Source organism: Rhincodon typus, chromosome 11 (genome assembly GCF_021869965.1).
Source record: "Rhincodon typus isolate 14 chromosome 11, sRhiTyp1.1, whole genome shotgun sequence".
Lineage (NCBI taxonomy): Eukaryota > Metazoa > Chordata > Chondrichthyes > Orectolobiformes > Rhincodontidae > Rhincodon > Rhincodon typus.
The window spans coordinates 52248757-52272828 of NC_063342.1; the positions used below are offsets into that span (position 1 = coordinate 52248757).

Consider the following 24072-nt stretch of genomic DNA (forward strand, 5'->3'; position numbering starts at 1 on the left):
CAGGCCAAGCAGCTGCTCCTATGATGCTGCTTGGCCTGCTGTGTTCATCCAGCCCTGCACCTTGTTGTCTCGGATTCTCCAGCATCTGCAGTTCCTACTATCTCTGATACCATTTAATTTGGAACTGTCAAAAGATTTGAGGTCCTTCTGAGTGAATACAGAAGTTGCAAAAGTCACGACCTCCAATCGCCATTGTAGCAGCATTTAAACATGCATTTTCAAAAGAAGAGGCAGTTCCAGAAGTTTCTATGCTGAATACAGTCCACATATAAAGTTATAAATATGATTGGCTGTTACTATGTATGACAAAATGATGATAGACATTGAATGCGTTTAAACAGATTTGAATCATCACATTCGAAAGATTTGTTAGATAACAGTACTGTATTATCTGATAGATTACCTGCTGTTAAAACTTAGTATTGCAAGGTGTCAGAATTGCTATTATATTCTTCACTTCAATCTCCATTAAGACAGCAGAAAGAAGGTTCTGAAAATGGAGGAATGCTGTTCCTTAAGCAGGTTTGTCACAATGAGATTGATTATGCTTAGCATCACCAGTTTTGGCAAGGCTGGTCTTTTTTTCCTGCAGCACCATTGATGACCAGCAGAACTGTGCTAAGGTAGATGCAGCTATGATTTTGCATCTTCATACACCAAACAGAAACTAGATATGTGTAAAGCCACCCTGTCATCAATCCAGCTGTTGGATAGATTCAAAGTTCAGCTCATCTCAGCATAACAGATAGTAATTTTCTACTTTTGAATTCACAGATCTGTTAGCTTTAACTTCCCCGCTTACCGTTGTTCCTTCAGCTGCCAACAATTTATTTTTCCATTTTTTTCTTTTCCAATTTTTAAACTTTGTACTCGTATAATGAGACAGCCATCAGCAATCTAATATTACCTCATCGTCTTCACATATTAAATAAGGCAGTGATGTCTTAAAACTTGTTGTACTATTGTGCCATGTTAGCAGCTTCTCTTGAAAATTATCATTTCTGCTAAAGTTCCCTGCTGTTCAAACTGTGCATGAAGTCAAAGATTACGCACTTACTTGATTTCCAAATAGTTGCGCACCAAGCAGTTACTGAGACAAATTGCAATGTTCAAATTAATTGAGATTGGTTGTATTTTTCCATAATATTGTTATTCTGAATACTTCATTTTTATAAAAAATATAAGCTGTTTACATTGTCATCACATTTTGCAAACCATTTGAATAGTATCAGTGCACTTGCTGTGATTTTCTAGTTGCCACTCAACCCCAAAACAAAGTCTCATGAGTACATGACTTATTCTTTAATGTAATTTTGTGATCTAATTTTGTCATCTTGGTTTTATTTCTATTCATAGAAGAATAAAAAGTTTAATATAACTTACTAAAATGATACTTCTCTGTGGCTTTCAGTGACCAAGCTATCTGAATATTGTTTAAATGCTCAGTTGGTTAATTCCTACAATTTGCAAAAATCGTAAATTTTAAGAATAGCCTCGAGGTAATCATAAATGAATATTGCTGTAAAAGCTTCAGTAAGAAAAAAAAATATCGAAATGAAACCGAGAGGGAAAATAATCTAAAATAGTAATCACTGGAGATTGTAATACATGGACAGAAGAAATGTGTTTGCACGAATGGGAAAGAGCAAAGCTGGAAGCCATTAATACAAAGTAGTCACCAGAAATCAAATGGGGAATTGAAGCGCACAAGGGAGAAGACAATAAAGTGTTGTGCTGTTATGGTTGGATGAGTAAAAAGGCTTGAGTGGAGTATAAAAAGGAAAAGAAAAATGTGCTTTATATAACCACCTTTCATGACTAACAAACTTCCCAAAGTGATTTACAGCCAATGACCTTTTCAAATGTAGTAATTTGAAATACAGCAACTGATTTATGCACCGCATACACCCACAAATGTTAATGTAATGATGACCAGGTAGTATTTATTGAAGGATAAGTATTGGCCACGACACATGGATATCTCCCTCGATTTATTTCAGCAAGTGTGCCAAGGTGATGGGATATCTGGTATCCGGAGGCTGTTTCTTCATAAATGGCCACCGCTGCTAACCCAGATCTATTCAGCTCTCACAGCCTGTTGTAGCTACAGTGATGAGCTTTGACTTTCAATGAAGTGATACTTATATTAGCTCCTGTAACTTAAGAATGAGACATGGGTGACGACATACTGAAAGGTTCAGTAGACTTTTACTATACTACCTGGCATCTACACATATTACTATCACACCCACTTGCATTTCTGGGCTAAAGCTCAGCAATTTGGCTATAAAATGTAGCATGCTTCCCTCAGCATGTCATTGCTGCTAGAAGACTCAGAAAGGTGGAAAATGAGACTTTTATCAGGTCACATGCCATGATACAGTGATGACATTATGAGCATATGCCTTAAAGATACATCGCAAATTATCTGTGAAACATTATACAGCACACAGGATCTTTTATATCTATCTTCTCAGATGAATGAGGACTCAGTGTGATATCTTGTCTAAGAGACGGCACTAGCAATGGTCCATAAGACGATAAGACAGAGGAGCAGAATTAAGCCATTTGGCCCATTGAGTCTGCTCTGCCATTTGATCATGGCTGATTTGTTTCTCAACTGCATTCTCTTGCCTTCTCCCTGTAACCCTTGATCTCTTTACTAAGCAAGAACCTGTGTATCTTTATTTTAAATATACTCAACTTGGCTTCCACAGCCCTCTGCGGCAATGAATTCCACAAAGAATCAGCCTCTGGCTGAAGAAATTCCTCTTCAACTCAGTTCTAAAGTGTCCAAAGTTCACTCTGAGGCTGTGCACTTGAAGGTCTGGTAGCATCTGTGAAAGAAAGAGAGTCCCAACACCTAGCCATTCATTATTCTGGCATAGATGGCAACCACTTGTGCTTCACTGGAATGTCAGCTGAGATCATCACAGTTGCATCCTGGAGTGAAATATATAACCATAGTGCATTAGATGTTCCCTGTGGGTTTTAGTAAGGCATTTGACAAGGCTCTACTTTGTAGCAAATTGGTCAGAAAACTTAAAACCCAATGAGATACAGGAAATGTGGCAGTTTGGATCCAAAACTGATTTAGTGGCAGGAAACAAAGTGTTGAGAGATGTTTTTGCAGTTGAAAAGAAGTTTCCAGTGTTGTTCCACAGGGCTCAGTGCTGTTATATACATATCCATGATTCAGAATTAAATGTGGGAGGCACAAAAAATTGGCCAGTTAGAGGATTGTGAAGAGGATATCTGTTGACTGAAGATGATGTGAATGGTTCAGTCAAGAGGGTGAAACTCAGCAAATTGAATCCAGTCTGGACAAGTGTCAGGTTATGCATTTGGGGAGAGCAAAGAGTGCATGGGAATTCACAGTAAACTGGATGATATTGAGAGAGTTAGAGAAGTGATGGACCTTGTAGTACATGTTCACATCACTCTGAAGGTGAAAGGACTGGTAGATTAGCTGGCATTTGGGTTGCTTTTTTCCATTGGGTGAAGTAGTGAATGTAAAATCAGGAATATAATGCTGGAATCGTGCAAGGCACTGGTTAGGCCACAGCTGGAGTTTTATGTATAGTTCTGGTCACCACATGAAGGACAGGAGATTTACAAGACTGTAGCCAAGCCTTGAAAATAGTAGTGATAAAAAAAGACTAGATAGGCTGAGCTTGTTTTCCGCAAACATAGAAGACTTAATTGAGGTGCACAAACTAATGAAGGGCTTGGATAGATTGCGCATTGAAGACCTGTTTCCCCTCGTGGAGAGGTCATTCACAGGGGGCATAAGGAAAAGTATTTTCACCCAGAGGTTGGTGGGTGTTTGCAATTTGTTGCCCTGATTAGTAGTTGAGACATAAATCCTCAGCTCCTGTATGAAGAACCTGGATCTGCACCTAGAGAACTGTAACCTCCAAGGCTACAGACCAGATTAGTTTTGTAGTTCTTAAACACAGACCACATGAAGTTTGTTTCAAATCATTTAGACAGGTTTTTGTGAAATATCATAAGATTTAGTTGCACATTGTCAGATGCATATCATTGTCAGACAAAACCTTGAACATTTTTATTTCTCATTTTGGTTTGGTGACTTCCTTCGACAAATCTTCATCGCTACATATTTGAATTGAAAGAAGTTGCTATCCTTTCAGAGTGACTTCTCCAATGGCACCTAATCTAATGTATGACTGAAACCACAAAGTAGATTATCTGGTCATTATCCATCCTTGTTCATTAGAGCTTTTTGTTTGTAAATCGACTTCTTTTTTTCTTTACAATACAGTAGTGAGTGCAGTTCAGAAGTACTTCATTTATTCCAAAATATTTCTGGACATTCATGGAAGATGCTTTGTACCTACAAGTTAATTCTCATTTCTTGAATTAAAGTAGAATCTGTCAGTTCGAAATTGGTGGACAATCTTTCATATTTGTTCTCCAACATTGTCACATTTATCTTATGACTTTCAAAATTAATTTTTTTAAAAATCACTTTTTAAAGATTAACTTAACAAAAGTAATATTACAGCACTATACAAGATCTCATGCCTTGGAGGATATATCATCTTGAGTTAATTCAATGACTTACTATGAGTGGAATTTTCTGCTCCCAAGCTGTGCACACATTGGTAAGATGGTTGGAAAAATGTGGTGGGAATGAAATTTGCAATCTCAATATCAAAAGAGAACATCTCCAATTTTATCCTTAAGTTTTGAATTATGAATTCAGAACCTCAGAAACTAGACAGCACCAGTTTCAATCCTGAAAGTCAGAGTGGTTACCTGGTGGCAGCTTACAATTTGCTTCACCACCTTCAGGCAGCCATGTCTTCATTACAACTTCCCTGCCTACTCCATCAACATTGTCCTCCGCCACTCTTCATCTACGCAAATCATATCATCGTATCATCCTGCCTGCTGTCAGACTAATTCTCACACCAATTCTGCCTTCAGCAATTTGTTATAGAACTCAGGACGTCAATAACTTGAATACTTCTGTCAGGTCACATTTCATACAGAGACACCCACACATCTCATGCATCTGCACAGAAGGCTGTCAGCTTTATTTCTTAGTATTCACTCACTTTGTGCTGATCTGGAATCTGCCAGCCTCTCTGGCTTGTCTTGCTTTTTAACGTGCAGACTCTTCAGCGCTAACACACAGGGTAACAACCTCTATAGTATGCTTTGCTGCTCAGCACAAGGAGAGTCACAGGCATACTGTCATTGTTCTGACTCATTACTAAACAGTCAGGGGTGGACATGTCACTGTACTGAATTGTGCTACACATAGTGTCAGCAAACTAAACAGAAAACAATTGCCAATGCTTCACCAAATGCCATGTGTGACGTGGGGTCAAAGGAGACCATAAGCAGTCAGGGTATTCTACCACAGGGAGGCAAGGGGTTTAACTGATTTCAGTCTAGGTGTTTGGCCAGGGTCAATCAGGTGCTTGGTCCCACCAGAATGCGGGTTCCTGTCTTTGCAGTTTGGGGATTGAACCATGGTCAGTCCTGCAAGTCAAGTGCTACCAGTCAGGTAAGTATTATAGGTCAGTCAGTTTGAGCTGGGAGCTCAGCTGTTCTCAGTTGAGCTGCCCACATGTCACTCTGTGGAGAAGGTTGTGGTGATTAGGTGGGTTGAGTCGTGATGTGTTAGCGATGGGTAGGGTGGGGAAGGCCATGGTCAGCCCCCAGTGCTTGGGCATCAGTGGTCAGGAGGCTTATCAGTAGGCAGTCAATGGAGCCCTGCCCAAGTTGGGAAGCTCATTTCTGGGCATGGGTTTGATTGGACTGGATCACGAAGGGAATGATTACAGTGAAAGGTTGGGGGGGGCGGCAGGCGGGTGCGGATTTATGATAGAAGAGTAGGGTCTCATTAATCACAAGAGAGGACACAGAGCTCCACGCGGGGGAGGTTTTCACACGTCACCGTCATTCTGGCCTCTACCTGGGGAGACGGCATGGCCAACAAAAGTAAATTGCAAAGCCATGGGTTCTGGGGTAAATTCGGTATGTTAATGGGTATTTAAGAGGCTGAGTGGGGCGAAACTGAAAGATCATTGCAGCCACAGGGACTGCAAATCAGATAGGTGCACGGTGGGTGGAGATATCAACCTGAATATCAAAAGGAGCCTGTAAGTCACCCTCAAGGGCACAATGTTGAATCGTTGCCATATTTGATCCAAAATCAACTCCATAATAATGAGTTAAAAATAGCTGCCACCACATTGCAGAGTTGGAGTAGGAAATTCTGTTTTTCTGTTTGTGGGTGGATTAAAATTGTTTGGACATGAAGCCTTGCTAAGGGCAATTACACAATTCATTCATCCATGGATTCAGTCATTGCCACCCATCTGCCAGGTCATTCATTGTCAAAGAATATGCATGACAAATTATGGCCTGAAGTAATCCTGATCCATTACATTGTTCACACTAATTGCCTCCTTGCCATGATAGCTCAGTAAATATAATCGGATGCTAATAGAAAATGGTCACCTGGGTTGGCATTTCTGAAACACATTCCATAGCTATCATGAGATGACAATGCTTTAGAGCCGCAACAGGCGCACATTAAATGTAAAGATGTAAGGAAGTGATGTGCAAGGCTTTTTTGGGGGAGAGGAAGTTTGGTCTCATGGTGGCCGACTGTTAGAATTCCACTGTCAGAATTCAATGTGAACACTTCAGTTGAGCAACATTCATTTAGGTATTTTTAAATACCTAGGGTCATCTTATCGAGGCGTGACATTGACCTCCTTGAAAAGACTCCATGCCACATGTATGAACAAATAACATGATGCTTCATTCTGATGGATGTGAGAGCTCAGAAGCACTGTGAATAAAATGGTGTTTTCTTCCTGAAGTCTTCCACAGATTGTCTGCTCTTGCAAGTGATGTGCACGTTGCCACGACTGGAGTCCTTGCGGCATTGTTTCAGATGCAAAGACAAGAATGAAGGAGAGAGCAATTTCAACTTCATCAGCTAGTGAAGCAAGAAGAATGCCTTCCAACGGCTGCCGTACAGCCTCCGAGGCTGAGTCAGCAGGTGATGATCCACCAAGAAGCCTGGTGCCTCTCCGTATCTACAGGTCTTGAAGTCAGTTTCTGCAGCTGCTGAAATACAGAGCAGGTGTGGGTTCAAGATGCCCCAGGTTGCCATTATCAAATTGTGCCACCTGTTGCAAAAGGACTTGCACTCTGAAGGATAGGATGGCCCAATGACAACCAAGGTTCCAGCTGCTCTGACATTTTATGCCAGCTGCTTGTTTCTAACAGCGCATGAGGATGTGTGTGGCATCCCAATCCTCACCCCAAAAATGCATCTGGGATTCTTTTCTCTCTGGTGCCATTTTCTCCAGAATGCATGACATTCCCTCAAGATGAAGAGGATAAAGCAGCTCAGGTGGTGGGATTCTCCACTATTGCTGGCTGCCCCCAGCTGCAGGGCACTCTTGGTTCCACCCATGTGGCTTTGAGAGTGTCCTATCACCAAATTGCAGAGCTCATCAACAGGAAAGGATTTGATTTTATATGTGACCAACAATACCAGATTTTGGAGGTGGACACCAAATATCCTGGGAGTTCCCACAAAGCAGACATACTGGAGAACCTTCTCATTTCTACCTCCTTCCAAAGTCTTCAGGTCATACAGGATGGCTGTTGGAAGATGAAAGCCACCGCATCCAAACATGGTTAACAACACCTTGAGAAAACTATCAGTCTGATGCGGAATGAATTTGCAACCCTACTCACATTTTCACCAGGGCCAAAGTGAAACAGACCTTAAGATGAGGTGTTGATGCCTTTTAAATGAAAGGATATTTGGATGGAAAGGAAGCAAGGGATCAGTAGCAATCTTCTGAGGGTGAGGGTCAAGATATTAACTGGGAGGGACATGAAAAGTATAACAGAATAATACATTGCTGAAACTGCAAAGCCAAACTGAACCTAATTGAAGGAACAGGAAAGTTAATGTTTTGGGTTGGGACACTTCTTCAGAAATGGGGAGGGGGAAGGGAGCTGGGAAATAAACAGAGAGAGGAGGGGTAGGGCTGGGGAACGTAGATGGGATGGCGATTGGTGAGTGCAGGTAGGAAGTGGTCAGGTTTGGTCAGTAGGCGGGGTGGGTCGGATAGGTGGGAGAGAAGCTGGACAGATTGTGTCAGGTCATTTCCCCACTGGTCCAGGAACTTGCCACCTATGTCAGGGACACCACCCATGCCCTCGGCCTCCTCCAAGACTTCCAATTCCCTGGCCCCCAACTCGTCATTTTCACCTTGGACATCCAATCCCTGTACATTTGTATTCCCCATGCAGATGGCCTAAAAGCCCTCTGCTTCCTCCTGTCCTGCAGGCCTAACCAGTCCCCCTCCACTGACACCCTCATCCGCTTAACGGAACTTGTCCTTACCTTGAAAAACTTCTCCTTTAACTCTTCCCACTTCCTACAGACCGAGGGGTTGGCCATGGGCACCTGCATGGACCAAAGCTATGCCTGCCTCTTCGAAGGATATGTGGAACAGTCCCTTTCCTGCTGCTACACTGGCCCTATCCCCCACCTCCTCCTCCTCTGCTACATTGATGACTGTATCAGCGCTGCCTTGTGCTCCCACAAAGAACTTGAACAGTTCATCAACTTTACTAACACCTTTCACCTTAACCTCAAATTCACCTGGACCATCTCCGATACGTCCCTTTCCTTCCTGGACCTCTCTGTCTCCATCTCTGGTGACTGCCTCGAAACTGACATCTATTTCAAGCCCACTGACTCCCACAGCTAACTAGACTACACCTCCTCTCACCCACTCTCCTGTAAGAATGCGATCCCCTACTCCCAAATCCTCCACCTCTGCCGTGTCTGTTCCCAAGATGGGGCGCTCCACTCCGGCTCATCCCAGATGTCCTCCTGTTTCAAGGACTGCAACTGCCCCCCTCCAGTGATCAAAAATGCCCTCAACTGCATCTCTTGCATTTCCCGCACTTCTGTCCTCAAAATCCTCCCCCAAAAATAAAGACAGATTTCCCCTTGTCCTCGCATATTATCCTACCAACCTCTATATCCAGTGTATCACCTACAATCCGACCCCACAACCAAAGAGATATTTCCCTCCCCACCCCTATCTGCCTTTCGTAGGGACCACTCACTCCGTGACTCCCTCATCCGCTCCACACTCCCAACTTACCTCACCACACCTGGCACCTTTTCCTGCAACCGTAGGAAGTACTAAACCTGCCCCTACACCTCCCCCCTCAACTCCATTCAAGGTGCAAAACAAACTTTTCATATCAGACAGGGGTTTACCTGTACCTCAGCCAAATTGGCCTACTGTATCCACTGCTGCCGATGTGGCCTCCTCTACATTGGTGAAACTAAATGTAGGCTCGGAGACCATTTTGTAGAGCATCTGCGCTCTGTACGCGACAAACAACACCTTGTGGTTGCCAACCATTTTAACTCCCCCCTCCCACTCCCTGGGCATCATGTCCATCCCGGGTCTTCTCCAGTGCCACAATGACACCACGCGCAAACTGGAGGAGTAACACCTCATATTCCGCCTCGGGAACCTACAGTCCGATGGCCTAAACCTAGATTTCACCAGTTTTAAAATCTCCCCACTCCCGGTGTCGTCCCATGTCCAACCTCCCGCTCATCCCTGCCTCTTTGACCTGACACGACCGGTCCATCTTCTCGGCCACCTATCTGCCCTTCCCACTTCACTGACCAATCCCCACCACCATCTGCATTCTCCTATCACCATCTACCTTCCCCATCTACCCACCTACCTTCCCCTGCCACACCCCTCCTCTCTATTTATTTCTGAGCTCCCTTCCCCCTCCTCATTTGTGAAGAAGGGTCCCGACCCGAAACATCAACTTTCCTGCTCCTCTGATGTTGCCTGGCCTGCTGTGCTCCTCCAGCTCCACACTGTGTTATTTCTGACTCCAGCATCTGCTGTTTTTGCTATCTCTGAACCTAATTAAAACCCAGTTAGGATCAATGAGCTGGATTTGGGCTTCCTTTAATTGTGTCCCTCTCTGATGGTTACATGGTAAGAATAACTTACTAGGTCCAAAGGAAATGTAGACCTTGTAATTTTTACAGTCCTTGACATTTCTGTTACTGAATAAATACTTAGTTATCCATCTTATTGTACACTTCATTTCTTTGGGTGATTCCCCTTTCAAACATCTACACATTATCTAAAAACCGAAAGAACTGTAGACGCTGTAAATCAGGAACAAAAACAAAGTTTCTGGAAAAGCTCAGCAGGTCTGACAGCATCTGTGAAGGAAAAAACAGAGTTAACATTATATGTCCTACTGGCCATTTGGGGAAAATAACAGCAGTCAAACTGGGCACCAACTTTGTATGATGCAATGGGTCATAATTGTTAAGGCTTTGGTCAGTATGTGTTATCCACGTGTTGTGCAGTGAAGTCTGTCATGAGAAGAATCCTGAGGCAACCCCTTTTACCTTGCTATCATTGGTTAGCCTTCAATGTTTCAGAGTTTGGAAGATTGCTAAGTTGCCCTGAAATGCTTAAGCATCTTCGAGAACAACATTTGACCTGAGAAAGTGCTTTATTCAGTTTCTGTCTGTAAAACTCAATGTAGTGAAGGAGAGTGGACATGTGAACTGTTCATTGTGCACCTTCAAGCCATATTTTAACATGCTGTCCTTTGAAAAGCTTGCAGAGATGTGTAGACTCATCACTTGTAAGGTGGGTGTAAGGATGGAGCATGTCTTCCAGCCTAACTCAATTCCTGCATATTGTTTTTAACCTCAGTGTTGCCCACATTAAGGAGCAATGCCTTGGCTGCAGTATTCAATATAATAATTCAAGAACCAGTGACATCTGATGCTATCTGTACCTGAGGAGTCAGTTGCTTGTGGGAAATGAGCAATCCTAGGCCATTATAACTTCTTTCATCATTGGGATGTCTGAAGAGGCTGTTTATCTCTTAAATAGGTATGATGTCACCAGGTCTAATGCCAGCAAGACACTGTAGCAGACTTTTTAGAGTGCAAATGCAACTATATTTATAAACTAAGATAATGTACAATGATGCACCTCACTTGCAAACTATGTGGCATCAGTAAGTTTTTTTCTCTACAGCCATGTCTAAGTATGCTCCAACTTCTGCAGCAGGGATGGAGGGAGCCTGCTGTATAGTTGGCCTGCTGAACAGAAGAGAGAGAATTCGTTGTAAAAGAAGGATGGAAGCTTGCACAAATTACAAACAAGTTAAGGTTGGTGGTAATGAGAGAGTAGTGAAGTACAGCACAATGAAGTGAACTGGGTTGGTTGCCCTTTGACCTCTCCCCCATTCCCAGATGAGCAGTCTCCAGCCAAATCCAGGATTGATTGTACCATTTGACATGAGTCCCACTGTTATTGTCCCCAGTTGTGAAACATGTTTTCCTGCTATGTGTAATGGGGTTGAGTACAAAAGAAGTATTTGTGGTTGATACAGGAGCAGAAGTTGTAAGGTGTCTCTAGTGAGTAAGCAGGAATGGGTCATAATTTTAGGAAGATGAGTTTAGTAACAGCTGTAGACTGGATATGTTTCATGAATTAGGGAGAGCTGTACCTCATGAATCTGATGAGCAGTGTCTGCAGTGGTAGAGTTAGAGTAAGTAGTAGCCCCAGGAATGTAAGGGAGCAGAGAGAAGAGTTACAGAGTGCAGAAGAACTTTTTTCCCACACTGTTGTGCATTGCATTTCACCTGCGAATTGACACTGACCTGGGCCATGATCTCAGTCCAAGTTGGCTGGTCTGGTGGCATAGTCTCATTCGCTGTCCACAAACCTGGCTCTCTCTCCCACCCCATTCACTGGCATTTCCATATCTCTGGTGCAGAACTATTGTGTGAGAGGCAGTTCCTGGCTTACAGCTTCTGAAGTGGTGAACTGCTAGTTTTAAAATATAATGCCAGAGGTGTGAGCACTGTAAGATTCATGCCTTGTCAGACGTGTGATTGCATGAAATAGGCACTTGAGAGCCCAGATGCATTGTTAATGAGGTGAAGAGCAGAAGAAAGAGTGAGAAAAGTTGCTGTGAGCCACGGTGGACTGGGCACCATGATTCTCACTCAATAAAAGAAGCCTCAAATGGGGAACTTTTTACCCCAAGTCTTTTCACAGTAAACTGAAAATTGACATTTCATCCTAACTGGGCATTTTCATTGTCTGGTATATTATGTATGTGTTATCAAATTAGGATTTTGAAGATAGCAGATTGAAAGGAATGGAAAGTGGGTTGAGTCTTCACAAACATATTCTGTAGTTGCTAAACGAAACATTGGCTGTTACAATCACCAGTCCGACTTGAACACTTTGATCAATTCATGATGGAGCAACAATCAGTTATCAAAGTAATTTTAAAATACTATGAATGCTGGAGATCTGAAATAAAAAAAACAAAGTACTAGAGAAACTCCACAGGTCAAGCAGCATGGATAGAGAAATGAAGTTAACATTTTGTCCAATATGATTCTCCTTCAGATGTAGACTGGAAAATTATAGATATCAATGTGGGGTGTGGGAGGGGGTGGTAGGGAGGAGCCAGTGGAACAGATGATGAGGATGCCCATTGCTAAAAGCGAAGGGAGTGCTAATATCTGTTGAGGGCAGATATAGCAGCAAAATAGGTGTTAATGGTAAATGGAAATAATAGAAAAAAAATCTGCTTTGGTGAGAGCAGACGTATGAAAACAAGACTGATGTGTGAACTGACAACAGCATACAATTTGTTGTATATGAACCCTATATAATGAGTGTTATATATTGTGCAAACTAAAAATGTTCTTAGTTTGTTTGAGATAATTTAGTTACCCTTCAATATAATTAATTCCAATTCTTTTTATTTTAAACATGTGTTCATTGCTATTTTCAACATTTTTTTATATCTTTGACCCTTTAGGAATACTACATACTGCATGAAGGTTTCAATGTCACTGATTGTAGCTGAAAATGATACAGGCCTTTGCTACAATACAAGAATGAAATATTTTGAAAAAGCTGAGCTCAGCAAGAGTAAAGAAATATCATGTCCAGATATTGAAGATTTCATTCTCCCAGACAGTGAGCCTGTCGTGTGGTATAAGGTAAGGCAGTGATAATTTATTTTGTTTCTCGAGTACATGTTTTATTTAAATAGCTGTGTAAATTTTTTCATGAATTATAAAAAAAGCAAAGAATTGTGGATGCTGGAAATCCGAAACAAAATCAGAAATTGCTGGAAAAGCACAGCAGGCCTGGCAGCATTTGTGCAGAGACAACAGAGTTGGTATTTTGGGTCCAGTGACTCTTCTTCAGAACTTTTATTCTTTTATTGAACAACATTTACTTAAAAAATAAAAAATGCTGTGTGACAATGGAAATGGATGCTATAGCATACCGTGGTTTCTGAACAGGAATGCAAGGCAAAGGACTGGCGAAAATCTATCATTCAGAAGGGAGACACACTTCTAATACGCGAAGTAACAGAAGATGATGTTGGAAATTACACATGCGAAGTGAAGTTCAGAAGTTTTGTGGTAAGAAGAACGACAGAATTAACAGTTACAGGTAGGTACTTGAATTCAACTACTTTGACATTTGCAATTATGGTTTTTTTTTCTCTCTATTGAGTGGACTGATTGTTTAAGAATCATCCATTTCAAACTACTGTCTCCCTTCAGACAGTATTTTTTTTACATGGTTCTGATGCCTTATGTACACTGGTTAGTTGTGTTTTACCTTTGTTATAAACTTCTTCAACCAACACTGATGAAGGAAAATTTATCTCCCTTTAATTTTAAAATTTTATTGAGACAAGTCATGCATTTGCATGTGTTATATGCAATAGACTGTACAAATTGTATTTTTTTTCTCTGAATTTTACGCAATCGAGATAGTGTCCCAATGTTACTTCACTCCAGTCCTGAGAACAGTTGCTTTCAGAACTGACAGCCCTTCACCTGTGCTGTCAATTTATTTCAAATGACTGCTGGATTCTTGCATATTGGAAAGAAAGAGGCAAAAAACCCAACCAAGGCACAAAGCAACTGCTTGTTAGAGATGAATTTCAGCGGTCTGAGGACCTCGCTGCTTTTTGGAACTTGAATGTTTCAGATTTTAGTTCAATATTTGTGCACATATTTATCTCAAACCAACTTGACTCAACACACATATATAACTCACCAGAAACCACCCAATGCATTATGCAAATTTCAAGTCAATTTAGTGAGTTTTTTTTCAAGGTTTACAAGACATATGTCCAACTGGTATTTTATTTTCTTAAATATTCTAATCAATGTATACTGTAGCATATATTAAGCGTCATGAGATAGTTTGAACAATATATTAGCAAACTATAGTTCCAAAAACTGTTTTATAAAGTTATGCTTGGCCCTGCAAGTCTGAGCTGAGTGAATATTAACTTGGCAGTTTCAAAGCAGCTCCTTTAAATATGAATTATGGTTTCATTATGGCTTTCTCCTTAAGCAAAACTTCCCAGATTTATGGACATGAGAATTAAAAATTGAAAAATTGTGTGACATTACACTTAGAAGAGTTGGTGCATGGCTCTGTTGTTTTGTTGATTCAATAATAGTTTAATTTTATAAAGGAATAGACAAAGACTACAACTTAACAGAAGCTAAGGAATACAGAGAGTTCGAGAATGTCACTTGTAATTTGACCTGTTTTTTATGCATCAGCATGGAACCAGAGTTTTTAAAGTAATGAAATTCATTTTTCCAGAATTCCAATGACCAGCTTGAATCTGCTAAAAGGCCGATTTAAATTATTCAGAAGTTCCATAGTAGCTGTCACTGTGTACTGTAGCCATCAGTACTTTTGGGGACAGCAATTTAATCAGCTGCAAATGTTAGTCACTTCTGTTTTGACATGCAATAAAGAAATGTATTCTGGACAAGTTCTGACAGGGTTGAATCTGTCCCTGGCAATATAGCTTCAATATACGGAAGTAAAATGATTCAACATAGAGCTGGTAATTTTTGCGACTAAGTTTACAGTGATTTAGTCTTCTAAGCAATCAAATAAATTAGTTTAGAGGAGAAAACTAGTTATTAATATGTCCTGTTATCCACCACACACACATTCCATTCAATTTTACTTGAATATGAGAATCTTCTTTTGGCCACAGAAGAACAAGCAATTTATGTGATTGTGCTTACAACAAATATTAATGCAATATGTTATTACTTTGCGTTACTTATATGGAGATATTTGATTGGCTGTGCCTCAAATTGTATATACTCATAATACATAAAGTTTTCAGCATTATTGTAGATTATAAAATCAACATATGCACACGCAAACATACGAATTAACTTTGGAAATAAGCCATTCACTTGAGCCTGCCCTGCCATTCAGTAAGAAAATTGCTAATCTGATTGTGACTTCCACCTTTCTGGCTATCCCTGATAGCCTTTGACTCCCTTGTTAGCCAACACCCAATCTAGCTGTACCTCTTTCTATGTCATACAATCTTGAGAGCATACAGTGAAGTCATTGAGCCAATTGTACCCATGTCAGCTTTTTGAAAATGTTATCTAAGTAGTCCTTCTCTATAAGAACATAAGATGCTCGAGCAAAAGAAGGCCATCCTGCCCATCAAGTCTGTTCCACTATTAAATGAGATCATTGCTGATCTGATCACCCTCAGCTCCACTTTGCTGACTTTTCATCATAACCCCCGATTCCCTTACTGATCAAACATCTGCTGTCTCAGCTTTGAATATACTCAATGACCCATCTTTGATAAAGTCAGAAGTCACAAGACACCAGGTTATAGTCCAACAGATTTATTTGAAACTGGGAGTGCTGCTTCTTCCTCAGGTGAAGTCTCCACCTGACGAAGAAGCAGCATTCCGAAAGCTTGTGATTTCAAATAAAGGTGTTGTGTGACCTCTGACTTTGTCCACCCCAGCCCAACTCTAGCACCTCTACACTATCTTTGATAACCCTCTGTGGTAAATATTTCTACAAATTCACAACCCGCTTGGAGAAGATGTTCCTCCTCCTCATCTCTTAAATGGGTGACCTCTTACACTGAGTTTAGGCTCCCTAATCCTAGACTCTCACACAGGTAGAAACAACCTCATCACATCTACCCTGTCAAGCCTCTAAGAATATTATATATTCTAATCAGGATGCCTCTCATCCTCCTAAACTCCAAAGCATACATGTCCAACCTCTCCTCATAAGAAGATTCCTCCAAACCTGGGATCAACTTTTTGAATTTTCTCTGGTCCGCCTCGATTCCTGGTATATCTTTCCTATGATAAAGGGAACAAAAAAGTTTATTGTATTCTAACTGCAGTCTAAATAGTGCCTTCTGTAGTTTGAGCAAGACTTACCTTATTTTTATAGTCTATTCCCTTTGAATTAAGGGCCAACAGTTCATTTGCCTTCCCATTGTCCACTGATATGGCATGTTATGATTCATGCACAAGGACCCCCAAATCATCCTATGCTGCAGCTTTCTCTAGTCCTTCCCCAAATAAATAATATTTAGCTTCTCTACTCTTCTTGCCAAATCGCGTAGCCTCATATTTTCCAACATTAAATTCCAACAGCCAATTTTTAAGCAGTCACTCAACCCTTCCTAGCTTTTTCCTTAGAACTCTGCAATTTTCACTCTTTCCATTACTAAAATTATTTAAGCCATCAACAAAACCAATCAATAAATTATCTTCCATAATCTTTGTGTGTTGATATTACAGGTTTTGTGGCTGAATCTTTGTTTAAAATGTATGACATCATTTTTAATAAAAATAATAATTTCCTTCTTAAAATTTTATGAAAGGAGAAGAAAAGCTTTATTGGACTGTGACAGAATTAATTTTCACCAAATTATACTTCACAAAGATATGAGACAGTGAGTTGAAAGGCATTGAAGAATAAAATCTTTCTTCTCAGATACATTCCTCTGTTGAAAATTAATTATTTTTCACCCTATTTATCTATTACACCGAAGTTGTATTTTTGTGCTTTCTTTGTTGTTCCAAAAAGAAATATGATTTTAATACTTGAACACGGTTGTGATGAATAAGATGCAAATACCAAAGATACAGCAGAAGTAGTTATCAATCTGTTATCTGAATGTGAATTTCAATATACCAGTATTCATGAAGCAAGAATTGTTGCTTCAAGTTCTATGACACCTGTTCTTGATGCTGCAACTTGACTTTTTTTTTCCTTTTATAAGCTACTTAATTTGTGAAATTTTTGTACTGTAGATATGTGTCAGCTGAAATGATTTTTTTGTGAGTACAAATACAATGATTTCCACCTATTCTCCTCAGCACAGTTTGATATAGCATCTACAATACAGTGCAGTACAAATGCAACAATGAATGGAATAGGTTGGATGGCATTGCAGATAGCTATCAATATAACTAATTTATAATATGGCATATTTGAAATGCAATGACAATGGTTTCTGCCAATAAACCTTCTTAATTGACCACGTGTCATATTTTGAACTTTTAGACTTTTGTCTCTACAAATAGTTTCAATAAAAGTGTCTTTTTTAAAATCAAATTTGGGTGATTTAAAACATTGTTTTCTTTATGTATTCTCACATTATGTTCAAACAAATATATTCTTACACATTTTGTTTTAAAATGGATCTAAACAAAAGTTTATTGAATATATAAATGGGAAATCCTTTCTCCTCAAAAATTGTATCAATAAATATTTTTCAATTTGTCTCAGTAAATTTTAAATGCCCTGCTAGCTTAAACTTGAGGTGAACAGTGAGAATGAAAAGAAGGTTGTAGGGATGTCCAATATGACCAAGATGTTAGAACTGCTGGTAGACAGTTAAAAGTCATCTTAAGTCACTGAAGATTACACACTGCTGTGGAGAAGCATGGTGTATTTTGTATCTTGTATTGTTAGAGGAAAATAAGTTGTACTGATTGAACAACATGCATCCAATTATAGCTGTTGTTCTGTATATTCAATTTATGCTCCTTTATTGCAGCTTATTGATTCATATCACATTTGCTCACACCATGTGTTTGCTCAGTTTGCCTTTGGAGTGATTCAATATGTAGACATGGAAAAGAACTCAGCCACATCATGGTAAAGTAGATGCGGAGCAGAATGAGTGAACTCCCGTAAAGGAAAGACACTTAAATTGCTTACAGAAATGACTGATCTTGGTGAATCTGAGCTGGTAGTTAAAGCAGGCCGATACTTATCATGTTACAAGCTGCTTGACCACAGCATCTCAATAACATTCTAAGCCCTTTGCAGGGGTCTAAGGCCTTGCTGGTTAGCTGTCCACACACACAAGCAGAATAAGGTGTTTAAAGCTATATCACTTTTTGATTCAGTGTACAGTGCTATTCAGATTTATCTCATTTATTAAAGCAATGTCCTCTTGTGAAATTGACAGAATTATTTCACTGCCTTGTGTCAGATAAAAAGAGACCTAGGTTATTTACCACAAAGCAAACACAAATCAACTGTTTGAAATGCATATGTATGAGATGAGTAAGGTGCGGGTTAAATGCATTCTGACTGAGAATAAATGGAGTGAGTCAAAGACTAGGTGAAACGAAGGTTTTAAAGGAAGGTGATAAATATGGAAGCCAATAACATCAAAAATTAGGAAAACATTGGAAGCATGTTTGCGAAGCAAACAGGAAAAGGATGCAAGAGGCAACGTGGAAAGTAGAAGATGGATACCCAATTTTAAGAGCTAGGCTTGGATATGAAAAGACCATTTTGTTAATACAGATGTCTTTTTGTCTCAGTTTTTACAGGTGAATGTGGGATTGTAGGACTTGAAAAAAGGTATAGAAAAGCAATTATTGCTGATAAATCTTAAAAAGGAAACTATACTAAACACTTACGGGAGATGGGGGAGGAAAAGTTGTTTTTGATCCCATTTTAAGACCTGGAATAGACACAATATGCAGGTTGGACATCACAATTAGTCAGAGATAGTAGGAACTGCTGATGCTGGAGTCTGAGATAACAAGGTGTGGAGCTGGATGAACACAGCAGGCCAGGCAGCATCAGAGGAGCAGGAAAGCTGACGTTTCAGGTTTGAACCCTTCTTCAGAAATGGGGGAGGGGAAGGGTGCTGTGAAATAAATAGAGAGAGGGGGAGGTGGTGATAGAAGGTGGATAGTGGAGCAGATAGGTGAAGAGAAAACGGACAGGTAAAGGTAAGTGTAGGTAGGGAGTTGGGATGGGGGTTGGTCAGTGAGGAAGGAAGGGCGGGTAGGTGGGAGGGAAGACGGACAGGTCAAGAAGGCGGAGATGAGTGTGGAGGAGGTTGGCCTTGGGATGAGGTCGGGGTTGCGGAGATTTTGAAGCTCGTGGAGTCCACATTGAGACCATTGGCTTGTAGGGTTCCAAGGCGGAATATGAGGTGCTGTTCCTCCAGTTTTCGGGTGGCTAATTAGTCAGACCTATGTCAGCTTGAAATTGGGCATTGGGCCTCCTAAACATTATGTGAGCAAACTGCTGGCTGTTTATAAAAAGGAATGTTGAGCTGATTAAGAACTCATGCCTACTTCTGTCCTACACTGGGAGGAACAGGAGAATGGAAATAATCCCAATCACAGGTAGACAAGTGAATGTGGAACGGAGTTCTCCTTCTGACTTTAGCTTAAACTCTTTTCATTAAAAAAACATTTTTGCTTTGTTTGCAGCCATTTGCTAGACCACGCTCAGGCCTGGACATAGAGGAAGTCTGCCACCTGCTGCAATCAGAGCAGTACATATTCCCTGAGGGATCCTAAAATAAGCTTTAGGCTATTTATTAGCACTTGCAACAGGCATAACAACTCTTAAAGGCAATAAATCAGAAAATACACCCATCCACTACAGTATCACATTGAGTTTTTTGTGAGGAGGAGTTAGATATCGTTCTTAGGGCTAAAAGGATCAAAGGGTCTGGGGTGAAAGCAGAAGCAGGATACTGAGTAGGATGATCTGCCATGCTCGTGTTGAATGGCAGAATGGGCTTGAAGGGTCCAATGGCCTGTTGCTGTTCTTATTTTCTGTGTTTCATTGTCATTTTGGCTTCTTTGGGACACAAGGTAGAATTAGAATTTAGCATCCATTTTACAACTGGAAAACAGATGCAGCAAAGTGCAATTTTTACTGAATTATATTTTTTATTTGTGTGATCAGCCGTTTGCCCCCTTTTGTTGTATGATTGTGTTGTTTCATAGATGCCACAAATATGTTGCAGTAGTTAAATCATTAACATTCGCACAAAATCTTTAATTGATTTCCACCCACACTTCATTTCCTGTGTGTAATTATGGTATTATAAATGTGCAGCAATAATGTCATTTACAAGATTCTACTTGTTTTAATTTACTTTTCCATATGGTTACAATCTCCTTCCTTTCTTAGTCTCAGAAATCTATTATTTACATTTAAAATCCACTTGATGTGCTGAGCCTAAGAGTCAAGAAGAAAACCCTCAAAATTAGATTGAGAGACCCAACAAACAAAAGCTGAGCCGTTTCATAGAGCAATGGCCCATTTAGTGACCTTCCCATTTTAGAGGGAGGCTCAAATTTGAGGTAAACACTATCTCAAAGACAAACCATCTTAAGTTCTGTTGTACATTCCTCTCTCAACTAGTGGGAAAACACAAATGACTATTTTTTGTGAGGATGAGCTGTGGCATGTTGCATTGGTAAATAGAATTGGAGAAAAATAATAGGAATGGGAGGAGAAATGATTTTTTTTTTTAGAAAGGCAGTAAAGCATAACAGATTAGTCTGATCTCAGATCAGAGTTCGAGTAATTCTGTAAAAAAAATTGCTTTCCTTTCCCTGTACTGTCCAGGATGAATTGCATGAAACACAGTGGAATCCACTTAAGGAGTAATGCACTGGACAGTTCTCCAGGTGTTCCAATTTGAGATAAGAAGGTACTTGCATCTGAAGAGTAGGCACCTTGGATCAGGGTCGGACACATGTCTTTATCAGTTTTCAAAGCTCCTTTTTTTGTTTTTGCTCATGCTTTTGACTGATTTTTGTTCCTCATTTGCAGGGTTTCAATTTGTTTTTCCCCAGCCCCATAGATAATCTATGGAGAAAACAGAAAGCAATTACAAGAGAGCTTGGCTCAGTGGTTAGCACTGCTGCCTCACAGCGCCAGGAACCCGGGCTAAGTTGCACCCTTGGGCAACTGTCTGTGTAGAGTTTGCACATTCTCCCCATGTCTGCGTGGGTTTCCTCCGGGTGCTCCGGTTTCCTCCCACAGTCCAAAGATGTGCAGGCTAGGTGGATTGGCCATGCAAAATTGCCCGTAGTGCCCTGGGATGTGTAGATTAGTTGGGGTATAGGGCGATGGGTCTGGGTGGGATGATCGGAGGGTCGATGTGGACTTGTTGGGCCAAAGGGCCTGTTTCCACACTGTAGGGATTCTATCATCTTAGCAAGAGGTGGCTACAGTGTATCACTGGAACAGTCAAGACAGTAGAATTATTGCTCCAAGATGCTGATTACGGCTCAGTAATGACCTATGTTCTCAGAAGATTGGTATTCTATGGAAAGTAGAAGGGAGTGGGATGGGATGGGATGGGATGGGATGGTGGTCATGAACAAGAGTCTAAGAGGCGTCTCTGATTTCCTGACTCCTTGAATACACCAGAAAGTGTGCATTATTCATGAAAGATGTATCAGTCACTGGCCATAAATATCACTCATTGATCTGTGTGATTTGAGGGTGATAGTCACATAAAACAACAGCTTACATTGTTATATTGTGGTATCTTTAGTGTAACAAAAAGTTCCAAAGCACTTCTGAGGTGCATTATAGTTATGAGACTAAATTATGAGGAGATTTTAGCTCAGGTGATTGAAAGCTTGGTCAAACAGTTAGGTCTGAAGAAGTATTGTAAAAGAAGGCAGATAAAAGATAATGCTACAAATGCTGGAGATCTGAAATAAAACAGAAAATGCTAGATAAATTCAGGAGGTCTGGCAGCATCTCTGGAGAGAGGAACCAAGTTTATGTTTCAAGTCTGATATGACACTTCAGGACTGAAATGGGCTGGAACACAATGGGTTTTATGCTGTTGACAAATTGGAAGGAGGAGCAAGTGGAACAGATGGAGAGGATGTCCAGAGCAAAAGACAAAGGCAGTGCTAATGGTGGTGAAGGAGAAATTGAGAAATGAAATAGATGTAAATGATCAGTATGTGCAGGTTTAGGGGTGGAGTTGCTCAGTTTAGTAATTCTGTCAGGGGTTACAGCAGGTTTTAATTTTATAACTTTTTATAAGTAATCATTCAGCTAAGTTACATGGAACCCTCTGAAGGTTCTGACTTTAACTCAGGGTCAGGGACAGTTTTGGAGGGTTCCAGACACTTGATAATTGCCCATCAGAACTTTAAAATTCCCAGACAATACCGGCAGAATCAGCTACTTGAGACTTAGTGTAAATCCAAGATGTAACTCCTGTCTTTGCTGCTGCAACAATGACCTTCCAATCGAAAGACCTGGGCAATTAATCATGAAACAGACAAACATGTGAAATAGGACCAAAAGTAAACCACTGAATCCCTGGACCCTCTCTGCCATTCAAGACAATTGTGGCCGATCTATTTGTGTTTTAAACACCACATTTACATCCTCCCATCCCAACCTCCATTCTATCTACAATCTATCTAATTCTGATATAAAGATATTAAATGACTCCCAAATCCACTGTCTTCTGAAGCAGAGTGTCCAAAAGTCCCACAACCTTCTGACAGAAAAAAATATTTCCTATCTCTGTCCTGAAAGGGTGACCATGAATTTTAAAGCTGTAACCCTTGGTTCTGGACTGACCAATGATGAAGAGCCTGTTTTCCACATCCACCTTCTCAAGACGATTCAGGATCTTATTACTTCAATCGTGACACTCCTCATGCTTCTAAACTTCAGTAGAAACAAGTCCAGCTCATCTAGCTTATCCTTATTTGACAACCCACTCATTCCAGGTTTCATTCTTTTAAAGATGCTCCAATATATTAACATACCTTCTTTAATAAGGAGAAGAAAACTGCATGCAGTATTTACGATGTTGCCTCACGAATGTCCTGCATAACTGAAGTATAACATCTTTATTTTCATGTTGAATTCCTCTTGTAAATGCTGTACCTGCATATTTAGTTTGATGAGTCATGCTGCAGAATATCTAAATCCTTCACCTTGAAATTCTGTGGTTATTCTATGTTTAAATATAATATTTTTTCTCATTCTTGCCAAACTGAACAACTTCACATTCTCCCACATCTTATGCGATCAGCTTGAGTTTTGCCAACTCACTGAACCAATCTACATCCATCTGCAACATCCTTATGTCTTCTTCACAACATACTGTCCTGCCTATTTGGTATTAGCTGTGAATTTAGTTACCATACCTTCGCTCTGCTCATCTAAGCCTTTGGTGTAAATTGTAAAAGCTCAGACCCCATTGCAGACTGTCACAGGAATTGATTCATCACATCCTGCCAATTGGACAAAGACCCATTTATGTAAACTGTCTTCTGCCAATATGTTACCACTACAGCATGGCTTTCATTTTCTGTAGTAACTTTTCAGTACCCTCTGGAACTTAACTATATTATGCTTACAGGCTCTCCTTTATAAACAACATGTTACTACTTGAAAGAACTCCAATAAATTGGTTAAATATGATTTGCCTCTGATAAAACTGGGCTGACTTTTCCCAATTACCTGGAGCTTTTCTAACTGTGCAACTATATGATTGATTCTACTGAGCAAATTAGACAAGGAGAGCCAGGGATTTCATAGAGTCATAGGAACATACAGCATGGAAATAGAGCCATTGGTCCAACCAATCCATGCGAACATAATCCCAAACTAAATGAGTCCCACTTGCCTACTGCTGGCCCATATCCCTCCAAACCTTTCCTATTCTTGTAATTATCCAAAAGTTTTTTAAACATTGTAAATGTATCCTGATCCACCACTTCCTCAGGAAGTTCATTCCACACATGAACCACCCAATTGTGTAAAAAATTTGCCGCTCATGTCTTTTTTTAAATCTCTCTCCTCTCACCTT

General features: G+C 40.3%; 1 protein-coding gene across 1 annotated transcript in view; it reads left to right on the forward strand.

Moving 5' to 3' along the window:
- Window positions 1–24072, forward strand: part of il1rapl1b (interleukin 1 receptor accessory protein-like 1b) — a 1317350-nt gene that overhangs the window by 661681 nt on the left and 631597 nt on the right. The window contains exons 5-6 of the mRNA XM_048603178.1: window positions 12928–13111; window positions 13421–13574. Coding sequence (XP_048459135.1) covers window positions 12928–13111; window positions 13421–13574 — 338 coding nt within the window. The remainder of the gene's footprint in view (window positions 1–12927; window positions 13112–13420; window positions 13575–24072) is intronic.